The following is a 27821-nucleotide window of genomic DNA, read 5'->3' as shown; positions in this document are numbered from 1 at the left end:
TTAGAAGAAACTTGAAAATCAGAAAATTGCTTTGTGAGAGCATCTAGTTGTTGTTGCTGTTTCTTATTGGACTGTAGGATCTGATCATTCTGGGCCAAGATGGCATCATAGCCATCAAGCTTCATAATCCCCGCTCTTCTCTGTGGTGCGGGAGCATTATCATACTCCTGAGAGGCTAGAGACTCTAGTAATTCCAAGGCTTCCTCTGGAGTTTTTGTCTTCAAGGACCCTCCTGATGCAGCATTCACCACTGTTCTTGTGTTCGGCGTCATCCCTTGGAAGAAGGTTTTCGCTTGCTCCCAGGCTTCAATGCCATGTTGGGGACACTTCCTGAGCAGTCCTTTGAATCTTTCCCATGCTTCGTATAGAGATTCACTTTCTTTTTGTTCAAAAGAAGTGATATCCGCCTTGAGCTTTGCCATCTTCGAAGATGAGAAAAATTTATCCAAAAATTTGGTTGCCAAGTCGTCCCAGTGAGTGATGCTTCCTTGAGGTAACGATTGCAACCATCCTCTTGCTTCGTCTTTAAGTGAACATGGGAACAACCTGAGCAAAATAGCATCCCGAGACACCCCGTTCATTTTCAAGGTATCACAATATAGCAAGAAGTTTTCCAGATGGATGTAAGGGTCTTCAGTGCTTCCTCCGGCAAATTGGTCTTTCTGAATTAATTGTAAAAGTGCCGGCTTGAGTTCAAAGTTGTTAGCATCCACGTTTGGTCTAACAATACTCGCCGTCTGTGGAACTCGAGCAGGAGTCATGTAATCTCCCAACGTTCTCGGAGGTGGTGGAGGTACATTGTTGTCTCCCATTGCTTCTTCTCTTGGTTCTGTTGAGCTTGAAGCTTCTTTCTCTTGCTGTCTTCTTTCTTTAGCAAGTTTTCTGTTTCTTTTTGCTGTTTTCTCTATCTCCGGGTCGAATTACAAGGAATCGGTGTCAACGGTACCTCGCATAAACCAGAAAAATAGATTATATAAAATAAGAAAATAAAACTGAATTTAAATAACAGAAAATTAAATAACAGAAAATAAGGTCCAATCTAAAGAATTAATAGCTACTATTAATGTTGAAATAGTGATCCCCGGCAACGGCGCCAAAAACTTGTTGCTACTCACGGCAAGTGCACCGATCGTACAAGTAATATATGATTAAGTAAGAGATCGTTCCCACGAGGATTACGGTTCAAGCACTAATTCACTATCGCAAACTTAGTTGGACAATCGAAAGTGTATTTGGAAACAGGATTTGAATTGCAAAATTAAAATATTAAATATTAAGCTAATTGCTTGCAAGAATTAAAGACAAGAAATTAAAGATGTGATTTAACTAATAAAATAAAAACGTAGCTAGGGGTTCGATTTCCTTTAATCTCCTTATTATGATTCAAAGTCCTTCTTTACGTTAACCGTCCTTAATATCAATCTAACCAATTCTTTCGCGTGTTATTAGAGCTCAATCCCTTGTTACCCTAAAACCTTTACAAACTTGAAAGAACCCTAGTTCCCCGGTTATTCCCCAAGAATGCAAGCATTAAGTTCAAGAATCTTAAGGTTACGCAAATTCTATGTCTATCCCTAGAATCATAGCGTTTACGATGAAGTTATCAGATATGGATCACACACCAACATCCCTATTGTCATGCATTTACCGATGATCATTATATAAGATTCAAGCCTATATAAAGCATTAAAAACAGATAACTTCATTCATGATAAAAAGGAAAATTAACGTACGAATTATTCAAAGCATAATAAATCGACTAAAATCCATCTAACCCTAACTACTTAAAGAACTAGCCGGACATGGCAAAATCAAGAACAAAAGAAAATAAAAAAGCTCCCCCAAACTCCATAAGTGATTGGTGGATCTTCAATATCTCCAGTGAACACTTGACGTTGATCCGTCTCCGCCGCTCACGAACATGAATCTGATGTTTCTCCGCATTCCTTCAGCCTCTGAGCACCCAAGAGTTGTTTAGCAATGTAAAAGTTATGTATTTCTGGTCCCCAATGGCCCTTTTATTGGCCAAGAGTTCGTATCCTAGTAGAAAACTCGAATGGGCCTAAGTTGGATCTGTCTGGGCGCTTAAGCCTGTTGTAGCGCGCTTAAGCGCCCTAGGACAGTGAATTCTGATTCGCGTTGCGCGCTGAAGCGCTCTGAAGGGCGCTTAAGCGCGCTCCTCGCGACAACTTTTTCTTCTTGTGGCGCGCTTAAGCCCTGAGTTGGGGGCTTAAGCGCCCAGAGGCAGTAGCTATTTGCGTTTTTAGGGAGCTTAAGCTTCTGAATGGGGGCTTAAGCTCCCACTTCTAACAACTTGATAAGATCCTCAATCTTATTGGTTTTGATCTTCTTCTATCATCTCTTGATCTTATCTTTTCTAGTTGTGATCTCTATTTATCCAATCTTCATCTTTGACTCCTTTTGTCAACAAATCCCTAAAAAATAGCAAAGATGATTCCATTAAACAAAAATTCAGATAATGTTCATGATTATTATATTAAACCTTAGTTTTTGACTTATTTAACTTGATATTTTATATTAATTTAGTCTATAAAATAAGATAAACTAAAGGTTTATCAAACACATTAATTAAATGCTAAATATTGTATAGTATAAGTATCTATTAAGTTTATATATAGAGAACAAGTGTAATTTCTCTCCTTTTTTTAGTAGGTTTTTCTCTCCTTTACCTGGCATTAAAGAGTTCTTGTTCTTGATTATTTTTCAGGATCAAATTGGTTACCTTGCTTGAGTCTCATATTTTCATGGTAACCTTATTCCATAGTCTTCACTCAGATGTATTATGTTGTGCATGCTATAACTAAGATTAAATGGATTGGGATTTTTTTTATTAAAATTTGAATTTTAGAGCTTATAATTACCCCAAAAAAATTCTGAATTTCACAAATTTTATTTTGAAGAAAAAAAATGTGATTGAGTATCTCCTTCATTTTTTGTGAATGTTTTATTTGATTTTACATTTACATATTCTAATTGTAAGAAAAAACTACTTAGAGCAAATATTTAAATTCACATAATATAACATCAACTCACAATAATGATCCACGTTAGCTTTGAGATTTGACTCAAGTAGCAATATAAGTTCAAGGATGGACACTCTGACAAAAGAGTAGAGTTCTAATTGTAACACCCCGTTCTAGAACCGGATTGTTATCATTGCGTACGACATTAAACGCAGTTACAATCACATTGGTTCAATTAGAAAACTGGATAAATTTTTCCTTTTTAAACAAGCCAGATTTAAATAACCAAGTGCGTGATCATAACTATATATACTTCGCGGAATAGTGGGACTAAACTTAATATTATATTCCCATTCTACTTGACAATACGTCGTTAAATGTCTTCGTCACTTTAATTATCAAATTAATTCTAAACTCCTTTTATGATTCCCATCTTCAACTATGTTATAGGATTCTTCATTAGCTACGTGTGGGTTCAAACCGCACTCAAATCGGAGCACCGTAGCCAAAGTTATGCATTTTCTAAGAAAAAGGTGCGAAACCTCCAGAACCCCCGCGCCCGTAGCGTGAGATCCACGCCCAGAGCGTGGGAAAAACAGAAAGTTGACGCCCCAGGCGTGGATCTGGCGCCCCAAGCGTGGATGCTACTGTCTGATCTCGTAATTTGGAGCCCCAAGCGTGAATCTGGCGCCCCAGGCGCCATCCACAGGGCTGGGTGACCCAAAACAAGGTCATTTAATCTACCTATGGTTTTCCACTCATAACTTGAGCTATACTCACTCAAATTACACCATTTTGGTCTCTATGGAAAGCTAGGAGAAATGTCTACAACTTCCATAGAGACATCAAAGTCCAATTCCATCACATTGGGTGTGAAAATTGGTCAAACGGACAGGATGTATTTGTTTTCTCAACATTTCCCAATTTAGCACTAGGTACCTAATTTAGTTTCCAGTTCAACAATCCAATACTTAATGAGCATACATATATTAAACTTAAAGTACTCATCAATTACAAATCAGTTCATTACAATTCATGGAACTTAGCTTACAAAACACTATGATCATTCCCTTGGCTCCCATCAACAAAAGAGATGACCAAAGGCATGAGCATAGGCTAAGTCCATTCCAATATACAAATCATACATCTATCAATGGTCTATGAATTACAATCCTATACATGTGAGTTACAAAACAACATGTATAATATCAAAATATAGGATCCTCATGCATATGCTAATCCAAATATGGCAACTTGCCACTGGTGGCTCCTACAGCATCCTTACCTGAAAGGGGGTCCCCACAACACGGGGTGAGATATACGAATATATCCAGTAAACCAGGGATCCTTGGAGCATCTTTCCACCCCACAGTTCCATATCAGTGTAATAGCAATAACAATAATAATGCAGTAAATACATATCTATGCAAAGTGCAATAACATCTCCAGGAGAAATCCCTCAAGCTCTCAAGCTGTCCTTAGGAAACTCAGATGCAAATAGTCCTACTGGCCAGCTAACTACCAAGTATGATTTACGCATCGTCATGCAACATACCAACATAGGGAAACACCATCCTATGCCACACCAAATGCATACACATACGTATAACAAAGCATTACACTATTTTATTGCATTTATATACACAATCACGACCTCTACCCTTTCAGGGCTTGGTGGAACAGTCAAGGGAATTACACCCAAGGTCCGAAGGCTTACCTCAATGCTTCAGTCACCCTTTGTTCACCACCAACAGGTTCCACAGTCAGTCAATTACAATACTTCACTTCTCAAACAAAACCTACACAAGGTTTAATGCAATTAACACATATTGCATCCAATAACATCTCATAGCTATCAACCAAGCTATACAATTCATACCAAACATAAGCATGAACTCACCTATCCAATGGAGCTAATCAAGCTTCATAGCTTGCTCCAATGGTTGGTCTCTCAAGGTTGGTCCAATTGCCTCAATCCTAGACAACACCAAGGCATAATCAACAACCAACCAAACCAAACCATTCATTAACAATGCAAGAACTCCAATATCTAAGTGTCATATTCTTGCCATTTTCCAAATATACTCATTTAGCTATCTAAGCTCATTTTCACCGATTAAATGACATTCTTAGCATTTTCCATAACATGCTCTAAGCTCCATTCTTTCTAGAACATAGCTAATTTAACAACATTTCATCAAAGACCCCAATTCACTATTCATTGAACCCTGACTCATGCAATTTTCCATGAAAATAAGGTTCAAGGGGTAGAATCTTACCACCAATGGTTGCACAACCAAGCAAGGAGCGTTCCTCAAGCTCCCATGGAGGTTGAAGCCCTCAAAACCCCAATTTTCACCAAAGGGCCGAATTTTTGAGAGCCAATATCTCTCTCCACAAAGCTCCCCACTAAGAACTAAGCTAGGATTATGAAAGAGGGGAAGATTTAGAGTAGTTTAGGCTTTTGAATCATCCAAAACGGTTGGGATTTGCTCTCCCTCTCTCTTCCTCCCTCCTTTCCCTTCTTCTTCTTTCTCCTTCTTTTCTCTGATGCTGGCTCGACGGGGAAATGGGGGGCTTGGGTTCTTTTTTTTGTTTTATGCCACTTAACCTTATGTTAAGTGGTTTTAAGTGGGTATCGGTTCGTCTATCTATTTAACTCCAATGATTACCAAACTTCACCCAAAAGTCTGGAATATTATTCTAGGAATATTTATAATTTTATTTTTATATTTTGGGCACTTTCGCCAGTACCCATTTATACCCCTTAATTTTCACTTAGTACACTTTTTAACTCCAAAGTGACTCAGATTCATTTCATTAAGCCTTATACTTAATTTTACTCACTAAAACATGCTTAATTATTTATTTACATGTAATTTGCTAATTAATTGGGTTAGGGCTATTATACTATTCCTAGAGCAATTTTGAGGTCAGAGTTGGATAATTCTTACGTTGCTTATTAGGGATTAGTCTTATACTTGTGTGGGTCCTTTTTCTCGCCCAAGTTGTGAGTATATCCAAGAAACCTAACTTGTCCCAAATCGGTAATTAGAGTCATGGAATTAAAAAAAAATGATTATATATACGTATAATCTCTTACAACTATTTTTTTAATTATTGGATCAAAATCAAATCAATGATTATCAAATGGTATCAAATAAGAGTCATTAATTTGATTCTGATCCAATAATATAATAAAAATAATTATAAAAAGTTGTAAATATAATTTTCCCATTGTATATATAGTTATGTTGAAATTTAATTTAAAAATTAACTCAAGTATAGGAACATAAATCATCGTTTCCCTTAAGGACATAACAATTTCATAATATACGAGAAAGGTACAAATTTTACATAATGTAATATACCTTTTCCAGCCAGAGCTCACAAATTTTAAATGAAGTAATTTGTTTCTTCTTTCTTTAGTGTGTGTTTTGATGGAACATTTGAAAATTCTATCGAATTCATTTGTAAATTTTTTTGTTTGGATAAAATAATTAGATTTATTTCCTTTGCAAAATTCTTGTTTGGAAAAGTAATTAAACTCCTTTTATTTATAAAATTCTTTGTTTAGATAATAAAATATGACAAGATTTGGTTGCTTCAAGATTGGAAGAGTCACGTGTGCTTGTAGTTTTTGATCCCAAATGTAATCTGAGGATCAAATTTGGTTCAAAGTATCAAAAGAATATATTATTTACTCCTTCGCTTGTATATATATCACTGATCAGTGAGGACCTGGGCAATCTGTAAATGCCAAAATACAAAAAACATATTCATACGCATAAATAGAAACAAAGCAGAATTCCAAACGAGTGATTTGTTTCTTTTCTCTTTAGAAGGGTCATTTTTCTCTATGGAGGCATTGGTCATTCAACCAATCAATACCTTCCAAGCCTGAACGTTGAAGCCCATATCACATTCTACTATCCTTCACCATAAGAAAGCACATTATCTGATTTGTGAAAACAGGCTCAAATAGTGAAGGACCACCTTTACCATTACTTGGATTCACAAATGGGCTTAATGGAAGTTTCAAAACTTATGGGGCATATCAAGGGGAACTAGCCCAACAACAAAAGAAGGTGGGCTTTTTAAACTTTTCTTTATGTAATTGACATTGATAATATTTTTTCTACAAATTGCCATGTACACTAAGTCTTGCATCTTTTAAAAGAGAGGTGGCAGCTGTCATGACCAGTGACTCATGATATTTGATACTTGATACTTTTCATTTCCCAACTAAAGAGGGTTAAAAAGATGATTCGGTTGAGGCCGAAAAAAGAAAGAAACACAGATCATGCATATCTTGAACTTGTTGGCTAAGAATATTAAAATGTTGAACTGAGACAAAATGGAAAAATTGTAGTGAAATTATGGTTTTCTCAACATTGATTGCGGAAAGTATTGCATGGTTGAATCGAAAACAAAATATCTAGTTTTAAATACATTATCCTGAGCTGGACCGAACTTTGATTCAAAAAATCAAATTTATGTCAAAAAATTTCAATTTGACATGACGTGAGCCTAGTACTAGTCTGACTGTTAATCTGGCTTACCGTCCGCTAGCCTGTTAATTTTTAACTTTTAAGCATAACCATGAATCAACTTCACAAAATACTCAAATTCTATTGCTAAAATCAAAATCAAAATTTCAACATCCAAACATAACCATGAATCACAACAAAACTCATCACAATATGCATTTAAGTCGCTTTCAAACTATACTTTGTAAAATGTTCAAACTAAATAACATATATGTCATCAAATCCAACAAACAAATCTATACTATGTAAATTAAAACAACTACATAAATCCAACAAACACATCATGATGCTTGTAGTAGCCAAAAACTTATCTTTATGTTTTCTCCCCTATACAATTCCAAGATTACATAAGTTGACAAACAATTTGTAAATGTAGAAAATAAAAAACAAGAACAAAGAACAGAAACAAAAAAAATAAGATTAAGAAACAAAAAAAATAAGATTAAGAAACAATTTTTTTTTAATAGATTCATATAGACAATATCACATGTTGAGATATTGGTTCCTTCTATATAAAAAATAAAGTCAAATTTCTATTAAAATTTAATTGAATATAATAAAATTATAAAATAATTTCAATTGATTAAATTTATACTTTTTGTTTTTTCTTCAAGTCATACTTATTACGTAGTTAATCTCCGCCGTATATTAACGCTTAGATGGTATTTTCAGCCAAGCTAGAACGATAGGCATCAATAGTGTTGATTCTGATGGTACTGTAGAGATTGGCACAAATCTTATACAACTCTCAAAGATAGTATTGGTAAGGAACCTAGGTCGTTCCATCACCTACTTAGCTCACATGCATTAACTGAACTATCACCATTTGGTACTACTATGAATACTATTATTTTATTTTATTCAAAATATATAATATAATATAGACCGACATGTAGGTTTATAGGCTCGGCATGTAAAAAAAAACCTATCACCTACTTTTTAAATAGTCTTCTTTAAAAGCTCAGGTCTGTTCTATTTGAATATATATAATAGATCAAACCCGACCTGATATAAGCTATGTCGTAGGCCGGTCCGATTCACTTTCATCCCTACTTCTGTATTTTTCTTTTTGTTTTCTTCTTTATTATTCTATTTCTTTTTAATTTTGTTCAATATAGATTCATTGAATATAACAACTAATACATCGTAAATAATGCCTGTCGGAAAGCAACGTAACATCACGCACAGAAAATTCATCAAAATTACCTAATTCGTGAAAATGAAATGGACGAGAAAATTCTATACCAAAAAATGGGGGAGAAAAGTATTACTCAATTATGCCTAACATGGGAACAGCAATAATGTTTTAAAGTGACATGAAGCAGCATCGTTTTCATCGAAGTGGTATGTCCTAATCCAAGTTTGAAAATTAAAGCAGATTCTACGATCTTATCGTGGAACAAACACGGTGTTCAAATCGTTAAGAAATGTGATTACTTATTTTAATTTTATATCATTTTTAAGTGAATTATGATAATTCTCCTTAACCCCTGATGCCAGGTACAATATATGCACATACCAATCTGCTGCTAAAGCAATATCTTCTACTTTTTTGTTAAATTCCAAGTTATAATTATGGCATAGATGAACACAATTATTTATTGAATATCATGATATTTGCATATTATATTTGTCTACATCACTCCAGTTTTGATGTATGACTAGTGCAATTCTGGAAAAAGACCCTTACCAGTGCGTGCATATGTTAAAAAATTAGTTCTTCAATACAAGATTTTGATGTGGAAAAATGATGTAAATATGAAATAATGTGTACTAATATTTCCCCAACGCTAAACTATGATAATTTTTAGTGCCTGCTTGGATTTTTTTTTTTAGGTTAGAAGTTACTTATAAGCATAAGGTAGGCCAAACAGGTTTTGAGAAAAGTTCTTATAATAAAAAATTCTTTTTTTTTATAATAAAGAAAAAAAGTTAAAAGCTCCAATGATGAGCTTTTTTTAAGCTCTTATTTGTTTTTCTTGAATTGTGTGCTTTTTTTATATAAAGAGCTATAAAGATAGAGAAAAATAATTTTTTTAAAATATGTGCTTTTAATAACTTTTATGCTAAAAATTTTATGTAATTATCAAACAATTTTTAATTTCTTTTTTTAAGCTTTTTTTTTTTAACTTTAACTTATAAGTAATTTATAACTTAAAAATAACAGGATCAAACAGGCTATTAGACAGATGGTCCAACCAAGTTGGCGATAGTGATGTTTAATTAAAAAAGAAACAAACTGCATAAGATTATATGTACTAATATTAGCGGAAGTTTCCTTAGTTTTTGTCTAAATATCAGAGTTAGCATTTACTTATCGTTTCCATAATTTGGACATGGAGTCGTAGCTGCTATGAGATCTGTTAGTTAGTGATGTTAATGGGGAAGACAACCGTAGCTAACGTTGCACATCACCGTGCACAGATAATAGACACAGAGCCAAAAGGGTTGTGTATATGATAAGAATGGCATGGGAAGCGCAGAACCCTTCCAAGGAATTTTTCCACTAAGCGCTAAGTGACAAATGAAAATGGATCATTTCATGTGTAATTTAACGTGATCATGTCATATGTAACTTTCTATCCTTATATTTTTTTCTCTTCTCCCTTATCATCATTAACTCTCCCATGTATGGTTATGATTGCCCCACATGACATGGTCATGTTAATTAACACATGAGAGGATCCACTCCCGTGACAAACCATTAGGGGTGTTCGCGGTCTGGATTGGATCGGTTTTGAAAGCAAAAATCATCCGATCCAACCCCTTCGGTTTGATCATATAATCATCCATTCGGTTTTGATTTTTTTTCAAATCCGATCCGATCCAATCCAATTTTTTTCGGTTTGGATTGGATCGATTTTCGGTTTTTTGAAAATCCTAAAATTTATTTCTGATTATTGTGCAAATAACATCTTTTGTATATATTGGCTTTGTAATTTTTTTTTTTGAAATACAAAAGCATTAGTAAACTATAATATAATTTTTTTAATTTTGGCAATGAGATATGAAGCTCTACAAAGATAAAATTTTGTTGATGAGATATGACTAGATTTTTGCTTGGGTTTAGTTGATGGGTTAATAGGTCTTGGTTTAGAAATTTTTAAGCTAGAATTAAGAAAATACCCAAGTAGGTAGAGGGAAATTAATATATTGGATCAGTTTTCATCAACCCATCCAAAAACCGATCCAATCCAATTAAAATTTGCGATTTTTAATCGGTTTTCGGTTTATTCGGTTATCAATTTTTCAGTTCGGTCACTGCGGTTTGAATCGGTTTAGATTGGTTGATGAACACCCCTACAAACCATGGTCTGCAGAAGTATTTTCTTTTCAAGTAAGCCGTGGGCTCTGATATCACTTGTTGGGCCTAGCAAGAAGAGCTTATGACCGGAAGAAACCACCGTCTATGGATTAAGTGGGTAACAATGTTAAGTGAGCTTAGATATCATAATAAAATCCAAAACCTTAAAGTTGTAGGTTTACGAGTCTTTTGCACTTATATGATCCTCACTTAGTTCAATTCTAATCAATACGAGACTTCTTTATAGCTCACACTTATATATTTCTAATAGTATATATGCACAATAATAGCTAAAAAGTTTAATCTTTATTTATAGAGGGGTTTATATGGCCATATCGGATAAACCTCATTTTTGAATTTTATGTGTTAGAAAATAATATAAATTATTAAAAAAATCCTACTCAACTGTTTCAATTTTTAAATTGAATTGGTGCTTATAGTGTGGGTCCAAAACAAAATTTAATTAGGATTAGAAGATTAATGACATTGGGGAATCTCATAAACCACAAGGACATCAAGTTTGACAGGAGGGCCCAAATATTTTATCGACCGTTAAACGTAGGAGATTTTTCGTAGTGATCTGGTCCCCTATCCCTCCAATAAAGCTAGTCACTTTGCCACAGTTCACAGCTATTTAATCAACTTTTCTATTTTATTCTTTTATTATTTTTTTGTTTTTAATGTGAAAACTTTAGTGGCACCTTAATCCTAATCATCTTACATCATTGGCACCACCATATCATGTGATACAGTCTGTCAATCATACCTGTTTCTGCTTTTTTGTTTGTGGAAAACTAGTTGTTCTTCTTCCTAAAGCTGAACTGGCTTTCTTTCTTTTTTCCTGGAGTTGTTGCCAACCAAATTATTCCTCTCACTAATTACTCTCTTTATTTGTTTCTCCACCTGAACTTCTGAACAACTTGGAAGGTCACTTTGTGAGCTTGTATTTCCCATCATGGCTTCTGAGACTGTTGCATCTTATCATACTTCTGCTGCTGCTACTGATGAGGTTTGTTCCTTATCCCAGTTTTAAGGCTCCTATGATCCTGAACTTCCTGTTGTATCTGTGCTTAGTTTTAAGCAGAAGCTACTTTGATCAAGCTTTCATAACTTTTCTTTATGTTTCTTTTTTGGAATTAAGCTTACATAACTTTGCTCAGTGGATAACTGACCAAATTTTGCTGATGGTTTTCTTTTGAAAAATACTAAACCTTATGAATCTATTTTTGTGAAAGCAGACAAAGTAAAAAAATTTATTGCGTTTTGTGACTTATTTATTTACTTTTATGATTGGTTATTAAGTATTTATAAGTATTTTCATACAAAAAATTTCATCATTAAATAAAATTATTCATTTATTTTTCGTTTTCTGGATAAGACTCAGTGAGTATTATAATTTCAATTGTTGTGAAAAAAGAGAGAGGACATGATGATCAATATGTATCCTGATTCAAGAAAGATATACCTGTAGTGTACTAAAGGCGGATCTAAAAAACAAGTATTATGGGGGCAAAATGAAATATTAAATAAATAATTAAATTATATTTATTCTTAACTTTATTTTCCTCAATTTAATGTATAATTTTACTAACAATTGCTCTTATATGTAAAAGTTTTTAAGCATATATATTTTCATTGAGTAGCTTATCTCACTATTATTTTATTAATATATTTTAAAATCATATGTGAAAGTTCTAGATTTTTCATGAAGTTAAACCATTGCTATTTAAAATTTTGAGATCAAAATGTTGCAAAGTTAGACAAGGTGGAACTATGCAGTATGCAATGTTTTCCAGCATTTTAACAATATTGTTAATTATGGAGAGTGTTTTCTGCAAACTTACAAATTATGATTAAATTAAAGAACAAAATAGCAGCAGACCAAATTAATACCAAAGATTCTCTTACAAATTGTGATCGCTGTCCTTCTTACTTCATTTGCTAGTTTCAACTTATACCATGTTTCATAGTTTGTTTTTTGTGCTTACGTCCATTGTTTGTTAATGCTTAATCATCTCGTCAGTGGTCACTCTTGATTTAATTGTCATTGCTTTTCCATCTTTATACTATGTAGCAATTTGTTAACAAGGAAAAGAGCGAAGATATTGCACAAAAGATCCTTTCTTTAGCCAATGAAGATGAAGAAAAACATGGCAAGCCTGAGGATGCACAAGGTCAAGGTGCACCTTCATCCAAGACAGAAGAAGGAGATGAGATAAAGGCTGAGCTTGCTGCAGTTGAGATTGAAAAGTCTGATAATTATTCTCCAGCTTTATTAGAGGCTTCTGCTGAAGATAACCTGAAACATGAAAAGGTTGAGGATACTCTCTCCAAGACTGAAGGAGATGATGACAAGGCTGAGCCTTCTGTTGTTGTAGAAAAAACTGATGATTCTGTGTCATTGGAGACAAATGTTGCAGTTGCTGACAATCTGAAGGAGGAGAAGGAACTGATTCCTGAGTCTCAGATACTTGATGCAACATCCACAGAAGCCACTGTGAAGGAAACACCACAGCAGCTAGAAATGGAACCTGTTGAAATAGAAGAAGAGAAGCAACACAAGACAGCTGACATTCCAGAAGCATCAGCTGAAACCATTATTGAAAAATCAAGCAATACAACTGAGGCTAATAATCCTCTGAAAGAAGCTGAAATTTTGGAAACAAGTGCCCAAAAGGAAGAGAAGCCTGTGGCTACAGAAGTGCAGGAAAAAACAGAAGCAGCAGAAAAAGAATACCAAGAAAAATCACAAGAGGCTGAGCAACCAAGCACAGTTGCAATTCCTGAACCCTCAGCTGAGGTGGTGAAAGATACCAACAACTACGAAGTAGAGCCTACAGAAAAAGTGAAAGAAGAACCTGCGGTTACTGAAGTTGAGGAAAACCAGAAAGAACCAGAAAAGCAGGAGCAATCAAACACATTTGCAATTCCTGAACACACCGCAGAAACCAGTGAGACCATTGAGGAAAAATCAAGAGAACCAGAATTTGAGGCACCTCTATTGAAAGAGACTAACAAGTACGAAGCAGTGCCTACAGAAACAGAGAAAACTGAAGCTGATGAAAACCAAAGTGAACCAGAGAAACAATCATTCACACAAGAGGAAGAAGAACCGCCGAAGGAGGTTATCACTGAAATGGAAGCTGAAAGTGCAGAGAAACCATGTGATACAGTTGAGGTCCACCCTCCCAAAGAATCAGATATTGAGTTGGTGAAAGAGACTGGCAACTCAGAGTCAGAAGCAGTGCATGGAAAAGAAGAGAAACCAGAAACTCTTTCTACTGAAGTGGAGGAAAAGCCAAGAGAACAATTGCAAGTAGGTGAGGAAGTTGGGGAAACTAGTAAGGACGTGGAGACTGAGCAAGATGTGATTGAAACCGTCAAGAGTGAGGGAACTTTGGATGACACAATCAAAGACCCCATACCATTCAAGGAAGAGAAAACTGACAAAGAGGAGGAAGCTAACATCACGGTAGATGCTGCACAAGTTTCATCAAATGAGGAAGCTCAAGCAGCCCCTCCAAATCTGGTGGAAACTTCTCCTGAAGTTGCAGAAAAGGTTGTTGAAGAGAATGACAAGAAAGAATCAAACTTCACCGAGGTTATTAAAGGGGTATCAAAAGAAGTGGCTGGCGTTATTAATATCCCTGAACAAGCTTCCATTGATCAGGAAGCCAAAACTGGCCTAAAAGAAGAAAGAGAGTATTCTGTTCCTGCCAGTGTTGAGGAAAAGGTTGCTGTTGCTGCAAATGATGACAAGAAGGAACCAGAAACACCTGATGCTGTTCAAGAATCCTCAAGAGAGGCAGAGGTTGAAATCAAAAAGGTTGAGGAACAGAAAGAGGCAAAGGCAGCTACAACTGAAGCTGGAACTGTTAAGGTAGAGAGTGTAAAAGATGATATACTAGATGTTGATAACAAGAAAGAAGGGAACGCTGAGACAAAGGTGGATGAAATATCTACAGCTGTAAGTGAACCTGTTAGAGAAACATTGGCATCTAAATTTGAAGAAAAAGAAGAGGAGTCTATTAAAACTGGAGTGGATAATTTGGAGAAAGAACAAATTGAGGAGCCTGTGAAAACTGAGGTTCAAGCCACCAAGGAACTTCCAAAAGAAACTCCAGCCAAGCCAGCTCAGAAGCAATCAAATAACATTCTATCAAAGGTAAAACAGTCACTAGTGAAAGCAAAGAAAGCTATCACTGGGAAATCTCCATCCTCCAAAAACCTCTCCTCGGAGCCTGAGGCCAAGGGCGATATTAAAGTCAAATGATGATGGGACATGGTGAACAAGTTTGCAGAATTTACATATTTGCTTTCTTTTTCGTTGGTGTGGTGCAAAGCATTATAGCATACATGTTGGTTTCGATACTTTTAATATTTTCTCTTGTAATTGTTTGAATGCAAAAGAGGTGTGCAGAGTGCAGTGTATATAGAAGATGAACTAGGCCGTGCGTTAGGCATTGCTGTAAAGTTTGATTTGTTTTCGTATGTTTATTCTTTTGAATATATGTATTGTGTTCTTGATTGTTTTTAGTAAATGATGGAAGCAATTTTAACTTGGTGGTGTAAAGATGATTTGCTGGTACGTTCTGCAAAAATGTCTGCATGATGGTCTAGTATTGATTGTTTATTACATAACTGTTTCAATCCTTGTGCATCCATTTTGCTTCCTAAGGGAGCTTTCGCCAATCACAACCAAATTCTCCTCCCCTACGATAAATAACTCATCTATGGCTAATCCACCCAAAAAAATGAGGAATTGAAAACTATGCACATAAGTATCGGTGTAAATGGGTTAGGACGGCCTATAGATACTTATGGGCTAGTCTATATTAGACCAGACTTGACCTATCACAACTAGTAAAATAGGACAGGACTAGACTTTTAAAAAAAAACCTATTTAAAAAATAGGGCATAGCCTTTTTGTATATGTCGGGCTTATAAGCCTACAGGTCGGCCTATATCATATCATTTATTTTAAATAAAATTATTATTTTAATAATTTTGAATAATAAAGTAATATTATTTTAGTTATTCTTTTAATTATTGAATGTTTAATAGGCTTAAACAGGCTAATAGACCTAAGACAAAACTTTTATTTTTTAAATGTAAGTCAGATCAGACTTGTAATTTGAAGCCTACTTAGGCTAATAGCTCAGGCCAGACTCTATATTTTTTTACACAATTCTAACCTATTTAAGTCAAAACTTAACCTATCTTACATACTCCTCTACATACGACGAGATAACTTACAAAGATATCAAATTTTATCCATGGTTCCCGGTTGTAACCGGACACATTTTCCAAATTTCATTCGTTTCAAAATCTTTGATACAAACCCAACGAATTACCCATAAACTGAAATTTGTAAATTTTCAATACTAACATGACCCGCTTTAGGTGTGCAAAATAACATGACACATGATCAAAAAGATAATTAACCAAAAAACGACACGACACAAATTTTAAAATAAATCAACCCCAACGTGAATTTTTGTTCATGTCGTATCAGCATAGGAACAAGGATTACCACCCACATATATATATATATATATATATATATATATATATATGAGGTAAGATTATTTGACACCATTGTTAAATTTGAAATTTGACACTTTATCTGAGAGTCATTAGATCAAAAAATATCAATGGTGTCACATGCTTACAAATCAGGGTCGTTGATATTTTTTGATCTAATGGCTCTCAGATGAGGTGTCAAATTTCAAATTTGACACTGGTGTCAAAGGATCCTACCTATATATATATATATATATATATATATATATATATATATATAGTCACTTTATATAAGATTATCTACAACTATCCAAAACCTACATCGTTTTAATTAATAAATGGTGTTTCTGTAATTTTAGGTTAATTAATGAAAGATGTTTCTGTAATTTTATTTATTTCTTTATCATATGCATTTTACTGAAACACCCTTCATTAATCAAAACAACGTAGTTTTTTGGATAGCTATAGATAACCTTACTTAAGGTGGATGTAGAAATGTTTACCCTATATATATATGAGTTTGTTTTTTATAAAGATACTTTAGATAACTTTATCTAATGATCATCGAAACGACGTTGTTTTGGGACAGAAATCATGGTGTTTTTGTAATTTTAATTTATTTCAAGATTATAATAGTCTTTATCATTCTAATTTTTCAACCTCAAAACGACGTCGTTTCGATGAACATTAGACAAAATTATCTAAAATAACATCTGGAACTTTTTTCCCTATATATATAGAGAGAGAAAAATATTTCTGCAGTTACTGCAGATAACTTATCTGCATTTACTCCCAAAAGGAAATCATTTTGGCATTAAAACATTAAAAAATTATAATTATAAAAACTATAATAATCCTTAAATAAATTAAAATTACAAAAACACTATGATTTTCGTCCCAAAACGACATCGTATTGGGCTTACTGCAAATAACTTATATGCAGTAATTGCTGAAAAAGCGAACCCATATATAATAATGAGTAAATACCCTTTTTGGTCCCTAACAAAAAACACGGTCCTCACTTTAGTCCCTTACAAAAATAAATTAGTCAGTTAGTCCCTAACAAATTCAAAGTGGACCCATTTAGTTGCAATCGTGGTCCCTCACAAATTCAAAAAAGACCCATATTAGTCCCTCAAAAGGACTAAAATGAGTCCACTTTGAATTTGTTAGAGACTAACTGACTAATTTATTTTTGTAAGGGACTAAAGTGAGAACCGTATTTTTTGTTAGGGACCCAAAAGAGTATTTACTCATATATATATATATATATATATATATGAATTTCTTGCCTATCGTGCCATGATTACGTGTATCAAAATCTACATAGTCCACAGAATAAATGGTATGGTAATAAATGAACAAAACCAACCACTCCACAAAAATAAATTTTCCAATAAATAATCCGTAAACACTAGGACAACCTGTGACATCAAACTAGAACAGTTATCCGCATCTGAGTTCTCCCCAAGAACCATATTCAAGTATATGTGGCACCGCTTGTTCTCTTATTTTGTAGGAGAGGGAGAGAGAATAGATTGCAAAGAAAAAACATTATTTCATTAACCCAAAGAATCACTATGAAAGATCAAAATCAAACATTTGAATGCATATTTTGCAAGATACATAAAATTTTTATGCCGATTGATTGAACGGGTCACTAAATGGATGTACAAATGAGCGACGTCTCCCAAGATACCAAAATCTGTGCAATTCCCGGAAAATAGGATTCCAATGGTTATTATGACGGGTCATCTGAAGTATCCTCTGTGGTAATCTGGATTGAACTTGCAAGGATGAAAAACAAGAGATTTTGGACTCACATCTCTGAAAAACCTGCATTCTTCTATTGGCCATGGTCAATGCGGAGTATCAATCATAACCTGTAGGTATAAACTCAACAGTGAGTCGTTCGTTCCATTAAGAAACACCTTTTATGCTTAAAATATCAATGTAAAAATTGAGGTTAAATATGGCGTTGTGAGCGTCCATGTGTTTAGTGACACTTATTCAGAAGATTTACCAATCACAAGGTTATCTTCTTTGCCAGGATTATCAGCTCCACTGTCATTAGCCTCAGAGGCATGACCTCTATTATGCACCAAAGCTGACTGTTCATATCCAACAGTTGCTGCTTCACACTAGCATAACAAAAAAATGGAGAACACAAACATCAAGAGTATGACTAGCACAAAATTATTGTGGAAATAAAATGTTTTGAAAATTGATGATGGGGATTGGGGACCAGATAATCACTTCTGATTTTAACTGAATACCATGCCAGGGTTCCACAATTGTTGTAATAAATCAACAAACCAAACTGTTTGTACTGAACTATGAAGCACCGACACTTCAAAAATACTGATGTGTGGTGTCCGACACTTCCCAACACTCTCCAACACTTCAACATGCGTTATAGAAATTCAAAAAAAAGTTCAAAGGTTGCGTTGCATTGAGTTTTTAGTTTCAACAATTAGATTCGTTGGATTACGATTTTCATTTTATTGAGTTTAATATAAATATTTGGGATATCTTATGTTTCTTTGCAAATATAAGTTTAGTTTCATTTTTTTGTTAAATTATTGAATATTAAGTATAATATACACAACATAAATTAAAAATATTATTTAATATCAAAACGTGTCCTAACGTGTCGAAATCTAACATTTTTTAGAATTAACGTGTCGAAGTGTCATGTCGTGTGTCGATATCGGTGCTACATAGGTGCTGAACCTACTACATATTGAGATATATTTATATAAAAATTCAAGAAATTTGTGAGTAAAACAGACCTGGTTAGGGATGTGACTTGTTGAGCCACGGCCACTAGTGTTCTGGTTAACTTGTGGGTCCAAATTTGGCATTTGATCCTTTAAGCCAGATGCTGCACCCGAATCAACAGTTTCAACAAGTCCTGCTGGTCCACATGCATGTAGTCCCAGAGCTGCTGAGTTCATAAGAGGCCCTCCTGAAAAAGGAAATACAGGAGCACGTTGCATTGGCATGTGAATCCCGAACCCTGAAGGATTTGATCTTGCCATGCCATGTAAAGCAGTGGATCCAGGCATATGTGCAACAGGTATATGACTTCCTTGCATTTGGGGCACCTGAATCATTGGGAATCTAGAAGATCCACCATTCATGTCAGGCATGCCCATCCCATAACCCATACCCAACCCCATATGCATGCCAACACCCATAGGTGAAAATTGAGCCATATGCGGTGCATGCATGTGCTGCATTCCCGCAGGTAACATCATTTGAGGCATATATAGACCAGCTCCCATTGACATCATCTGCATCAAAAGATAGGAATCAATCTCATGCTATAGGTAGGTCATTTATAATCAGAAAAATTAAAACTTGAGAAATTACTTGAACTTGGAGTTGAAGTGTTTTAAGATACTCAATTGCCTCATCCAGCATTGAAGCTTTATCCACCTTATGCATACGAAGTCAGAAAAACCAAAATAAATGAGGAATCAAAGTAAATGTACACATATACAAAGTACTTTAATAGTTCATGTGGAACTTCTGCTATTTCTGTTAGAATATATTTAATGAAAGATCATGTTTCATATTCAAGCTGAGAATTGAAACAATTGAAACCCTGCAAACAAAAGCTAAACTTCAGGCTTGACATATATTGTTGTGATTTGTAACTTTCAACAATCTGATAAAACCTCCACATTCCACAAGAACAAACTTCAATAATTATCTATTGTAAGTTTAAATCCTTAGCGATAGCCCAACATTGCATCAGTTTATAAAGTTTTTCATGGTTACGATACCTAACAAGGACGAAAATAGAAAAAAGCCAACCTTATTGCAATTTGGAATGAGTTCTTGTAATGCACGCATCTTCTCATTGATCCTGTCTCTTCGCCTCTGTATGCATAAAATCAGATAAATCGGAAACTACACAAACCCTAGCGGGAAAATGTGTTTTTTTATAATTATCACGACACAAATAGCAGATGGCCTTGCTCACCCTTTCAGATAGATTATGCACTTCAGCTGCACGGCTTCTCTTTGAACCTGAAGTACCTCGCCCAGCAGCTGCCTTTTTAACACCCATTGATTCTTCCTCCACATCCTTCAAGTAAAACGTTTTCTTGGTTATAGAGAGAATCTATAAAATAAGTATGGAAATAATTAAACATATAAAAAAAAGTGTAGATATAACACATTAACTTACTTCACTATGGCACTCAGAGTCCTCGGTGTCTCTACTTTTTCGCTTCAAATTTTGATTTGGATTGTCTGAAACTCTATCTGCATCATTGCCAGAGCAAACAGAGGAAGAGGCTAGTGCTGGCTCCATATTTTTTTCAGTGACTGTCTGTCCTTTAGCACCACTTTCATCAAGAACTTGATTGGAAGATTGATTAATCTTAATGGCACTCTCTTTGCAAGCAGATTCCAACTGTTTAGAAACTACAACATTCTGTTCAAGAGATTTTGGCTGCAAAGTCAAATCAGCCTTGGATTGCTCCACAACCTGCTGGCAGTGCATGGTTTTTTCCTTTGGACATTCACCACCTGAATCTACAAGAGTTGACTCAGGAGGATTGCTGCTAGTTGCAGCAGTACCTTTATTCTTCTTATTTCCCATACTGTCTGATCTTGCTGATGCCAAACCATTCTTCAAGCTAATGTTCTGAAGATTAGCTCTCACAATAGCTGCAGGCCTTGCAAAATGGGAGAAATTCATCATGGTGGAACCATTGCTTGGCATAATTGGATCTTGCTTCTGCACCTTTAAGCTAGAAAAATCACTTGAAGAAGATGGAATCTCAGTAATCTCACCACAAGACACATCCTGGGTTGCATTACTAGTAATATTATTTTCAGTTATATCTGATACTCTTGATCTAACAGATACAAGTGATGTTTGACATTGATGCGATGATGGCGGGTATAACTGACTGGTGCTGGCTTTAGGTCTAGCAGTCTCAACTTGTTCAGCTGAAGAACCCTTGGAAACATTACCTTGTTCTGCAGAATATTTATGAGAGTCCCTACACACCTGATTGCCATTACTTCTTTTATCAAATAGAGTAAAATTATTTGAGACATGAAGGTCATTTTCCGTGACCCCAGATAGTTCATGTAAAAAATCAGAACTATATTCATGTTGCAAAGAGGCATCCATTGTATAATCCAACCAAGGTATCACATCTTCATCTTGACTCAAATCCACTTCACGGGATGGCACTGACATTGGAATTTCATTTAGTCCAGAGTCTAAATCCCCAAACTTTCCCAGCCTTGTATTGGTACCATATCCTACATCTTTATCTCGACCCTTGGGAGTGTGAGATGGTAAGCAATAAGATGGCAAACTCCTGCAGGAGGGGCTCTTTCTAGCTCTACTGGATTGACCCTGGCTCGAAATCTGACCATTTTCCCAAACCAGCTCAAAAAAATCATTCTCAGGCCTGCACATTCAAACCAAAAGGGCAAGAGTTAAGAAAGATATAAACAAAAGAATGCAATACAAAACACATATAAAAAAAGTTACAACAGCTGAAGCTAATGAACTTACGAGGAAGATTGATCAGCTGTATGTGTGCTGTTATTAATGTCTTCACCAAGCTTCTCTCTAGCCAGCCGGTATAACTCATACAGAGGCATGATGAATCAATAGATCAACGGAACCACAGCACCAAAAACTCAGAAAGGCCTCAAACTTAGGCACTTAACCCCTTATATTTGCTTCCAACATACTCTACTATGTTAGCTAGGAAACCTTTGGAATCCAAATGAGGCTTGAAGACATGGAAGAAACCTGACGTAAGCCACACTTATGAGACATTCAATCTCTACTGATTTTAAAAGGAGAAGAAACAAGCTTACATTATATTACAGCAAAATTTTACAAAAAAAAAATCATTTATTTTTAATAGCGCAAGTCTTTATCAGAGAGAATCAAAACTATAATACAAAATTAAAGTAATAAAACAGCATCAGTTAAACAAATTCTTTAATGACTTAAACACAAACCTTGCCAAGAAAAAGTAAGGACTTTAAAATATTCGATCTTATTTTTATTCTTTATTTTTCCTAATCAGTGTTCAGGTTGCACAAACACACAAACCCAGTTGAGTTCCATCGACGATAGTGACAGTAATTCTCTGCAGAGATCAAGGGAAACCCATGTAACTCCAATAACCACAAATAATCTCTGCTAAAATGGGCACCCAAAAAGATACAAAATTTCTGGAAAACCTGAGCTCCTCGAGACCAACAAGGTTCTTCTAATCCAAATGCAACAACACTGCTAGTTGAGTGGGAGTGATCATTCCCAATTCACACATCACCGGGAAGTTATCAAAAAAGCAATCTTTCATACTTAAGAGACTGTGTCTCAGCTCGAAGAAAGAGAAAACACAAAATTTCAGAAGTGGGGGAACGCCCCCAAGTGGACGCAGAAGGCGGCGAAAGATTTGCAGAGTTGCAGAGAACCAATGCAGAAAGCACTAGCAGTGACACACACGAACAAATGGGGACAGAAACAGAGAGAAAGGAGAGAGAGAGAAAATTCAAGGGTATCTAACCATGGTTTAGTCACAAGTTGTCGTGGTTTAGTTTCTGAGACCCCTTCAGAATCCAACGTTCACTCTCCTCTTAACACAGTGAATCACACGCTTCTCTTGTCTGGGGGGTTTTTGCCTTAAATTGGGGGTTATCTTTGCCATATTGTGAGTGTGTATGTGCGTGTGTCCCTGTTCGGTGTACTTAGAAGAAGAGTATCAAGTGTCATGTTTCACTCTTTGTATATATTATCCTTGCAATATTGGGTGTGTGTGTTGTGTATGAATGCATCCATAATGCACCGCAACAAAATCATATCCGTATCATTATAACCTGTTTGGACAGTGGCCCTCTTTCATATAGATAACCTTAAATAATAATAATCAAATATCTGGTTTTCAAAATGTGGATTAAGAGATTAATAAAGTCATTGACCTTGCTCATCACTTTTGTTTAAAATTTCTTAATTGACAAAAAGAGCAATCCTCTTCCCTTCATTGTTGGAAAGACTATGGGTTAATTATAAGGTGGTGAAGGTGGGTTCTCATATTTGGCAACTAGGGGTTGCAATCATGCCAGAAGAGGAGTGGTGTCCTTTTTTCTGGTTTTCTTTATTTCGAGTCTTGGATTTGTTATAAGGTGTTTAGAATAATCATTTGAAATTTAAAGACAGGATTAAAGGCAACCGCTTTAACTAATTGCAGTTTTTCTTTTAAGAATTCAAGGGGACCTTTGTCATCAGGTAGAATCTAAGAGAATGCTAACCATATTATAGTTGGTTTTACATGCGGTCCCCTTAATTAAATGTCACTAGAATGTCCTTCATGCCCTTTTTTTAAGCATAGATAACGTCACGGTCCGAAGGTTATTGTTGCCATTTTCCAAGGATGAATTTAATTAATACTTAGATATCTAGATTAATAAACTAGACACCCTGATCATCAACTTTGAACAATTTAGATAAGAGGATAGGGACCACCTAAACAGTTTAAGAAAATGATTTGAGATTTAAATTTTTTAAAAAAAAGAATAAAAAAACCAATGAAGACTGACAAAATAGTGGGAATTAATCGAGAACTGTATTAGGGAATGGATTAGTTATGGGTCAACGAGATAATCCGCAAGGGATTGGATGTCTGCCTGTCTTCTATAAAGACAGCAAATAGTGTAGCCCCGTTTTTCTAAGCAATGATTTCAGACTATAATTTTTTTTTTAATTCTTCATATAAATTAACGAGTAAAAATTAAACTTTAGTTATTTTCTAACAGCTTAAGATTATTCTTTTGTTGTGAGTAGTTCTTTATTATTATCATCGTCGTCGTCCTAGAGCTCACACTAACAATAACTTAACGTGGTGTTTGGTTGAAATTAAAATTTATGTTCACCGAGAAAATATAATTACCAAGGATCTAAAGAAAAAATGAATTAGATCAAAAAGTTAAAAAAAAGTTATTTGGTTGGGTTAAATATTATCAGGCAAATTGATGAAAGTTTTTTTTTTTTTTTTGGTACACCTATATTTGGTTGAAGATAAAATATTGATTGGTAAATGAGATATAATTACAAATATAACCTCATAATAATATCCTAATATTAATACATGAGGGTATTATGGTCTGATTTGGATTGCCCTCAGCTTCATTTAGCTGGCTAAGTATGGAACACCACCTCCAACTTGTATTTCCTAACGGTGCTCATTGCTTGTTTTCTTCCACCAAATGTTGATTGCTATGCAAATATAATAGATGAGGAAATTGAAAGAAACGGTCTACCAAACATGGGTGTCTAACTTTCCCAATTTTATTTACATAGCCAAACTTTAAGAAACTCTGAACCAAACACCACTTAAGTGATACTTAATAATAAACGATATATACAACGGCTTGTCTATTCTTGTATTGTAAGATAAAACATATCTTATGTTAAGACATAAAGTAATAATATTCACCATTAAAAAAAAATGACAGTATAATTATCAAAATATTTATGATATAAAATAGTAATCTCCTAATGGATTACTATTTCCCTATATATAATGTAAAAAAGTTATGAAGAAAGTGAATAAAAAACAATGCCTTCGGTCCCATAACACAGTATGGAGCATGGAGTATTTGACTGTTTATCTATCGAGGGGGCAACACTCCAATATTTTTTTATCTGGGGAGCCACCATTCATCTGCAAAATGGGATTAGAGTTCTTGGTGGACCCCAACCACCCCATACATGGGGTAACGAGCAATGTCCACTTGGACCCTTCATGACCTGGCTCCATTCATGTGGACCTGCTATCTTTATATGGGACATGTATGTATACAATTTATGTCAGTGAGAGTTTATATACTGTGCAGGGAAACATCGTAGGTTCTCAACCTGACCTAACAAAGTAATTGTCATTAAGAACAACCGAAACTATTATCACTATAGACGTGGATTTCACGTGCATGGATGAAATTCACAAGACACGTTAATTTGTTGCGTTTCTTTTTAAGTTTCAATGTCAGATATATCGTAGCAAATAAAATTATTTTTTATATACATATAAAAATATAAGGTTTATATTTTTTTTTTCTTTCTTCTCTTCATGTGGCCCTATATCAATTTCACATATCTTTTTGTGTGTATAAAAGATAATTTCATCTGCCGAGAAATATCAAATCTTCTTTTTTTATATAGCCACATATATCATATGTGACTCTGTGTGTGTTCCATCGACTAGACGTACGAGAAGAGAACACGTTCTTTTGGATTCTTGGTCGTCTGCAATAGCCACTGACGCTTTTGGCTAATGCATTTTATGTGTCATTACATTGCAGGGGTCTGCAATTCGCCGCTATGTGTCTCTCTGAGGGGAAGATGGCACAGGTGATTGTGTCCTTTCAACTTGGATTTCTTGCCTTCCAAGCTAAGAGACAAATTCAGATTATTTTTGTCAAGATGCTTTGAATTTTAGCAGAAGAATATGCAAAGTTGCAAACTCATATCATGCAAAGTTTTGGAGCTATTATGCCACATTACTATTTTGGGAACAGAACTGGAATCACGGTTGCAAACAATTTGACATGGTTTGATTTTAAAAATATAGATAACAAAAATTGTATAAACTTCGGTACTGTTTAACTACAAAATCATATAAGCCTTTTACAAAAATACATTGGTCTCTATAGCTTTAACTGATGGATTGTTTTGTTAAAATTTAAATTGTAGGTTATTAAGTCAAAATTAACACAATTTTGAAAATAATAACATAAGGTTTTACAGTTTTATTAAATTTAGGAAAGATTTATATATGTTAAGTGATTTTCATTAAAAATTGTAAAAATCTGGATAAAAGTCATAAAACTACGTGACAAAAATTAGAATTTGCTTAAAAAAAAAACACCAATGAGGAACAATAAATTATGGGTTTTCTTTTTATCCTTTAACATAACACAACAAACTTTCCTACACTCACAAAATTTTGTCGGGCTTACACTTTTTAAAATAAAAAAATAAATAAAAAATTAAAGCACGCAAAATGAATCTCTATAACATTACACAATCATTTTTCCTACAACATAACTCTTATAAAACCCATAAATTATTCCTTTATTTCACTCTAGTTCAATCCGATCACTTTCTACTGGATAGTACGAACATGGAAATATTTTCGGTGCTCCAAGAGCACAGAATACTTGGTATTTTTTTTATCAAATATAATAAAAAATAATTTTTTATATTATTTTTATCTTTATATTTATTTCTACCTGTATTCTATTTTTTTTTTGGGACAAAAAATAAAGAGGCAGGTTATATTTACAAACTTTTTTGTTTACAAACTACACTAAGTACGATCGGTCATACTCTAATCATGCAGTGTGCGACCGGTCGTACTTAGTGTGATTTACAAAAAAAGTTTATAAACGGATCCTATCCCAAAAATATATAGTACTCTCGGAATACATAAAATAAGCTCGAAGTACAAACATTACGTACACATATTCTAAAATTTTATCCAAGACAGGAATAAATCTTTGCTACTACTGTTGTACCAAGATTCAGTATATCTCATCAATGAGAGCATTATTACACATCAGAGAAGAGAACAAAAATTTGACAGAAAAAAAAAGAATTTTAACTGACATGTAATATTTTTATTGGTGAAATACACTGAATCTTTGATACAATAATAATAGCAAAGATTTATTCCCAAGATAGATGCAGAAACAATCTAAAAAATCCGACGACGGTTGGAAATTATTAATCTATGACTGCCCCTAATTAAATAGCATATACCTCATATGAGTATAAACCACCATTCCGCCAAGCTATATTTCTGTGGTCCCGGAGCCTAAAGGATTTGGTGGGGGCAGAAGTGAGAGGAAGAAAAAAATCGAGGAGAGAAAAATAAAATAAAATTATTTAAGTATCAATGTTTTAGTGAAAAGATCATGATGGTCTTCAAATATATTAAAAATTTCTGATTCCACCCACTGTACGTGTAGGAAAAACATTCAGACACATTATTTTTCTAAATATAGTTAACTCCACTGTAACATTGTTTTCGTAACATTGTTTTTCCAAATATTATGATATTAATTTGATAATCAGATAATAATATCTTTTGTTTGAGACTCCTCAGTATCCTTGAACATTGAGCCCCGGCCCAACTAATTCAAATTTGGTACCACTGTTGTACCAAAAATTCAGTGCATTTCACCAATAAAAATATTACATGTCAGTTAAAATATTTTTTTTCTGTCAAATTTTTTTTCTCTCCTCTGATGTGTAAAGCTCTCATTCATGAGATGCACTGAATCTAGGTACAGCAATAGTACCAAAGATTTATTCCTTATTTAGGAAGATAAAGCTCTACTAATGCCTATTTTTCATTTTAATATCAGATGATAATAGTTGATATTAAAATAGTTTAAGATTATTATTTA

At 34.4% G+C, this 27821-nt stretch overlaps 2 protein-coding genes, 1 long non-coding RNA gene and 1 other non-coding gene across 4 annotated transcripts; 2 read left to right on the top strand and 2 right to left on the bottom strand.

Annotated features, from left to right (window-relative positions):
- The first annotated feature begins 309 nt into the window (after positions 1–309).
- On the top strand, positions 310–416 carry LOC133310353 (small nucleolar RNA R71). Its single transcript, XR_009751448.1, has one exon. It is a non-coding gene; the product is annotated as a small nucleolar RNA R71 (small nucleolar RNA).
- Positions 417–4026: 3610 nt separating this feature from the next.
- Positions 4027–4961, bottom strand: LOC133310328 (uncharacterized). Its single transcript, XR_009751442.1, has 3 exons — positions 4885–4961; positions 4702–4783; positions 4027–4269 (listed from the first exon to the last, which is right to left on the bottom strand). It is a non-coding gene; the product is annotated as an uncharacterized LOC133310328 (long non-coding RNA).
- Positions 4962–11523: 6562 nt separating this feature from the next.
- On the top strand, positions 11524–15398 carry LOC133310341 (uncharacterized). Its single transcript, XM_061511258.1, has 2 exons — positions 11524–11847; positions 12913–15398. The coding sequence occupies exons 1-2, from the start codon at positions 11794–11796 to the stop codon at positions 15109–15111; spliced, it is 2253 nt and encodes a 750-aa protein (XP_061367242.1). The 5' UTR covers positions 11524–11793; the 3' UTR covers positions 15112–15398.
- A 2474-nt stretch (positions 15399–17872) lies between these two features.
- Positions 17873–23056, bottom strand: LOC133310335 (transcription factor PIF3-like). The gene is made up of 9 exons (XM_061511251.1): positions 22368–23056; positions 21910–22152; positions 20560–21802; positions 20353–20457; positions 20184–20249; positions 19737–19802; positions 19154–19657; positions 18385–18502; positions 17873–18244 (listed from the first exon to the last, which is right to left on the bottom strand). The coding sequence occupies exons 2-9, from the start codon at positions 21996–21998 to the stop codon at positions 18234–18236; spliced, it is 2202 nt and encodes a 733-aa protein (XP_061367235.1). The 5' UTR covers positions 21999–22152; positions 22368–23056; the 3' UTR covers positions 17873–18233.
- Between the last annotated feature and the right edge of the window lie 4765 nt (positions 23057–27821).

This window comes from Gastrolobium bilobum, unplaced genomic scaffold, assembly GCF_033153095.1.
Source record: "Gastrolobium bilobum isolate Gb01-03AN ecotype WA unplaced genomic scaffold, APGP_CSIRO_Gbil_v1 utg7354, whole genome shotgun sequence".
NCBI lineage: Eukaryota > Viridiplantae > Streptophyta > Magnoliopsida > Fabales > Fabaceae > Gastrolobium > Gastrolobium bilobum.
This window is presented reverse-complemented; position numbering and strand designations above follow the sequence as displayed.

What these genes read in the sequence shown, in the direction of transcription:
- LOC133310341 (XM_061511258.1), top strand. Translation starts at nt 11,794, where the DNA reads ATGGCTTCTGAGACTGTTGCATCTTATCATACTTCTGCTGCTGCTACT. An exon ending in CTGCTGCTGCTACTGATGAG is followed by an intron (nt 11,848 to 12,912) that starts GTTTGTTCCTTA and finishes TATACTATGTAG; the next exon opens with CAATTTGTTAACAAGGAAAA.
- LOC133310335 (XM_061511251.1), bottom strand. Translation starts at nt 21,998, where the DNA reads ATGCCTCTGTATGAGTTATACCGGCTGGCTAGAGAGAAGCTTGGTGAA. An exon ending in ACTCTGAGTGCCATAGTGAA is followed by an intron (nt 20,458 to 20,559) that starts GTAAGTTAATGT and finishes TTTTACTTGAAG; the next exon opens with GATGTGGAGGAAGAATCAAT. An exon ending in TCATTCCAAATTGCAATAAG is followed by an intron (nt 19,803 to 20,183) that starts GTTGGCTTTTTT and finishes CGTATGCATAAG; the next exon opens with GTGGATAAAGCTTCAATGCT.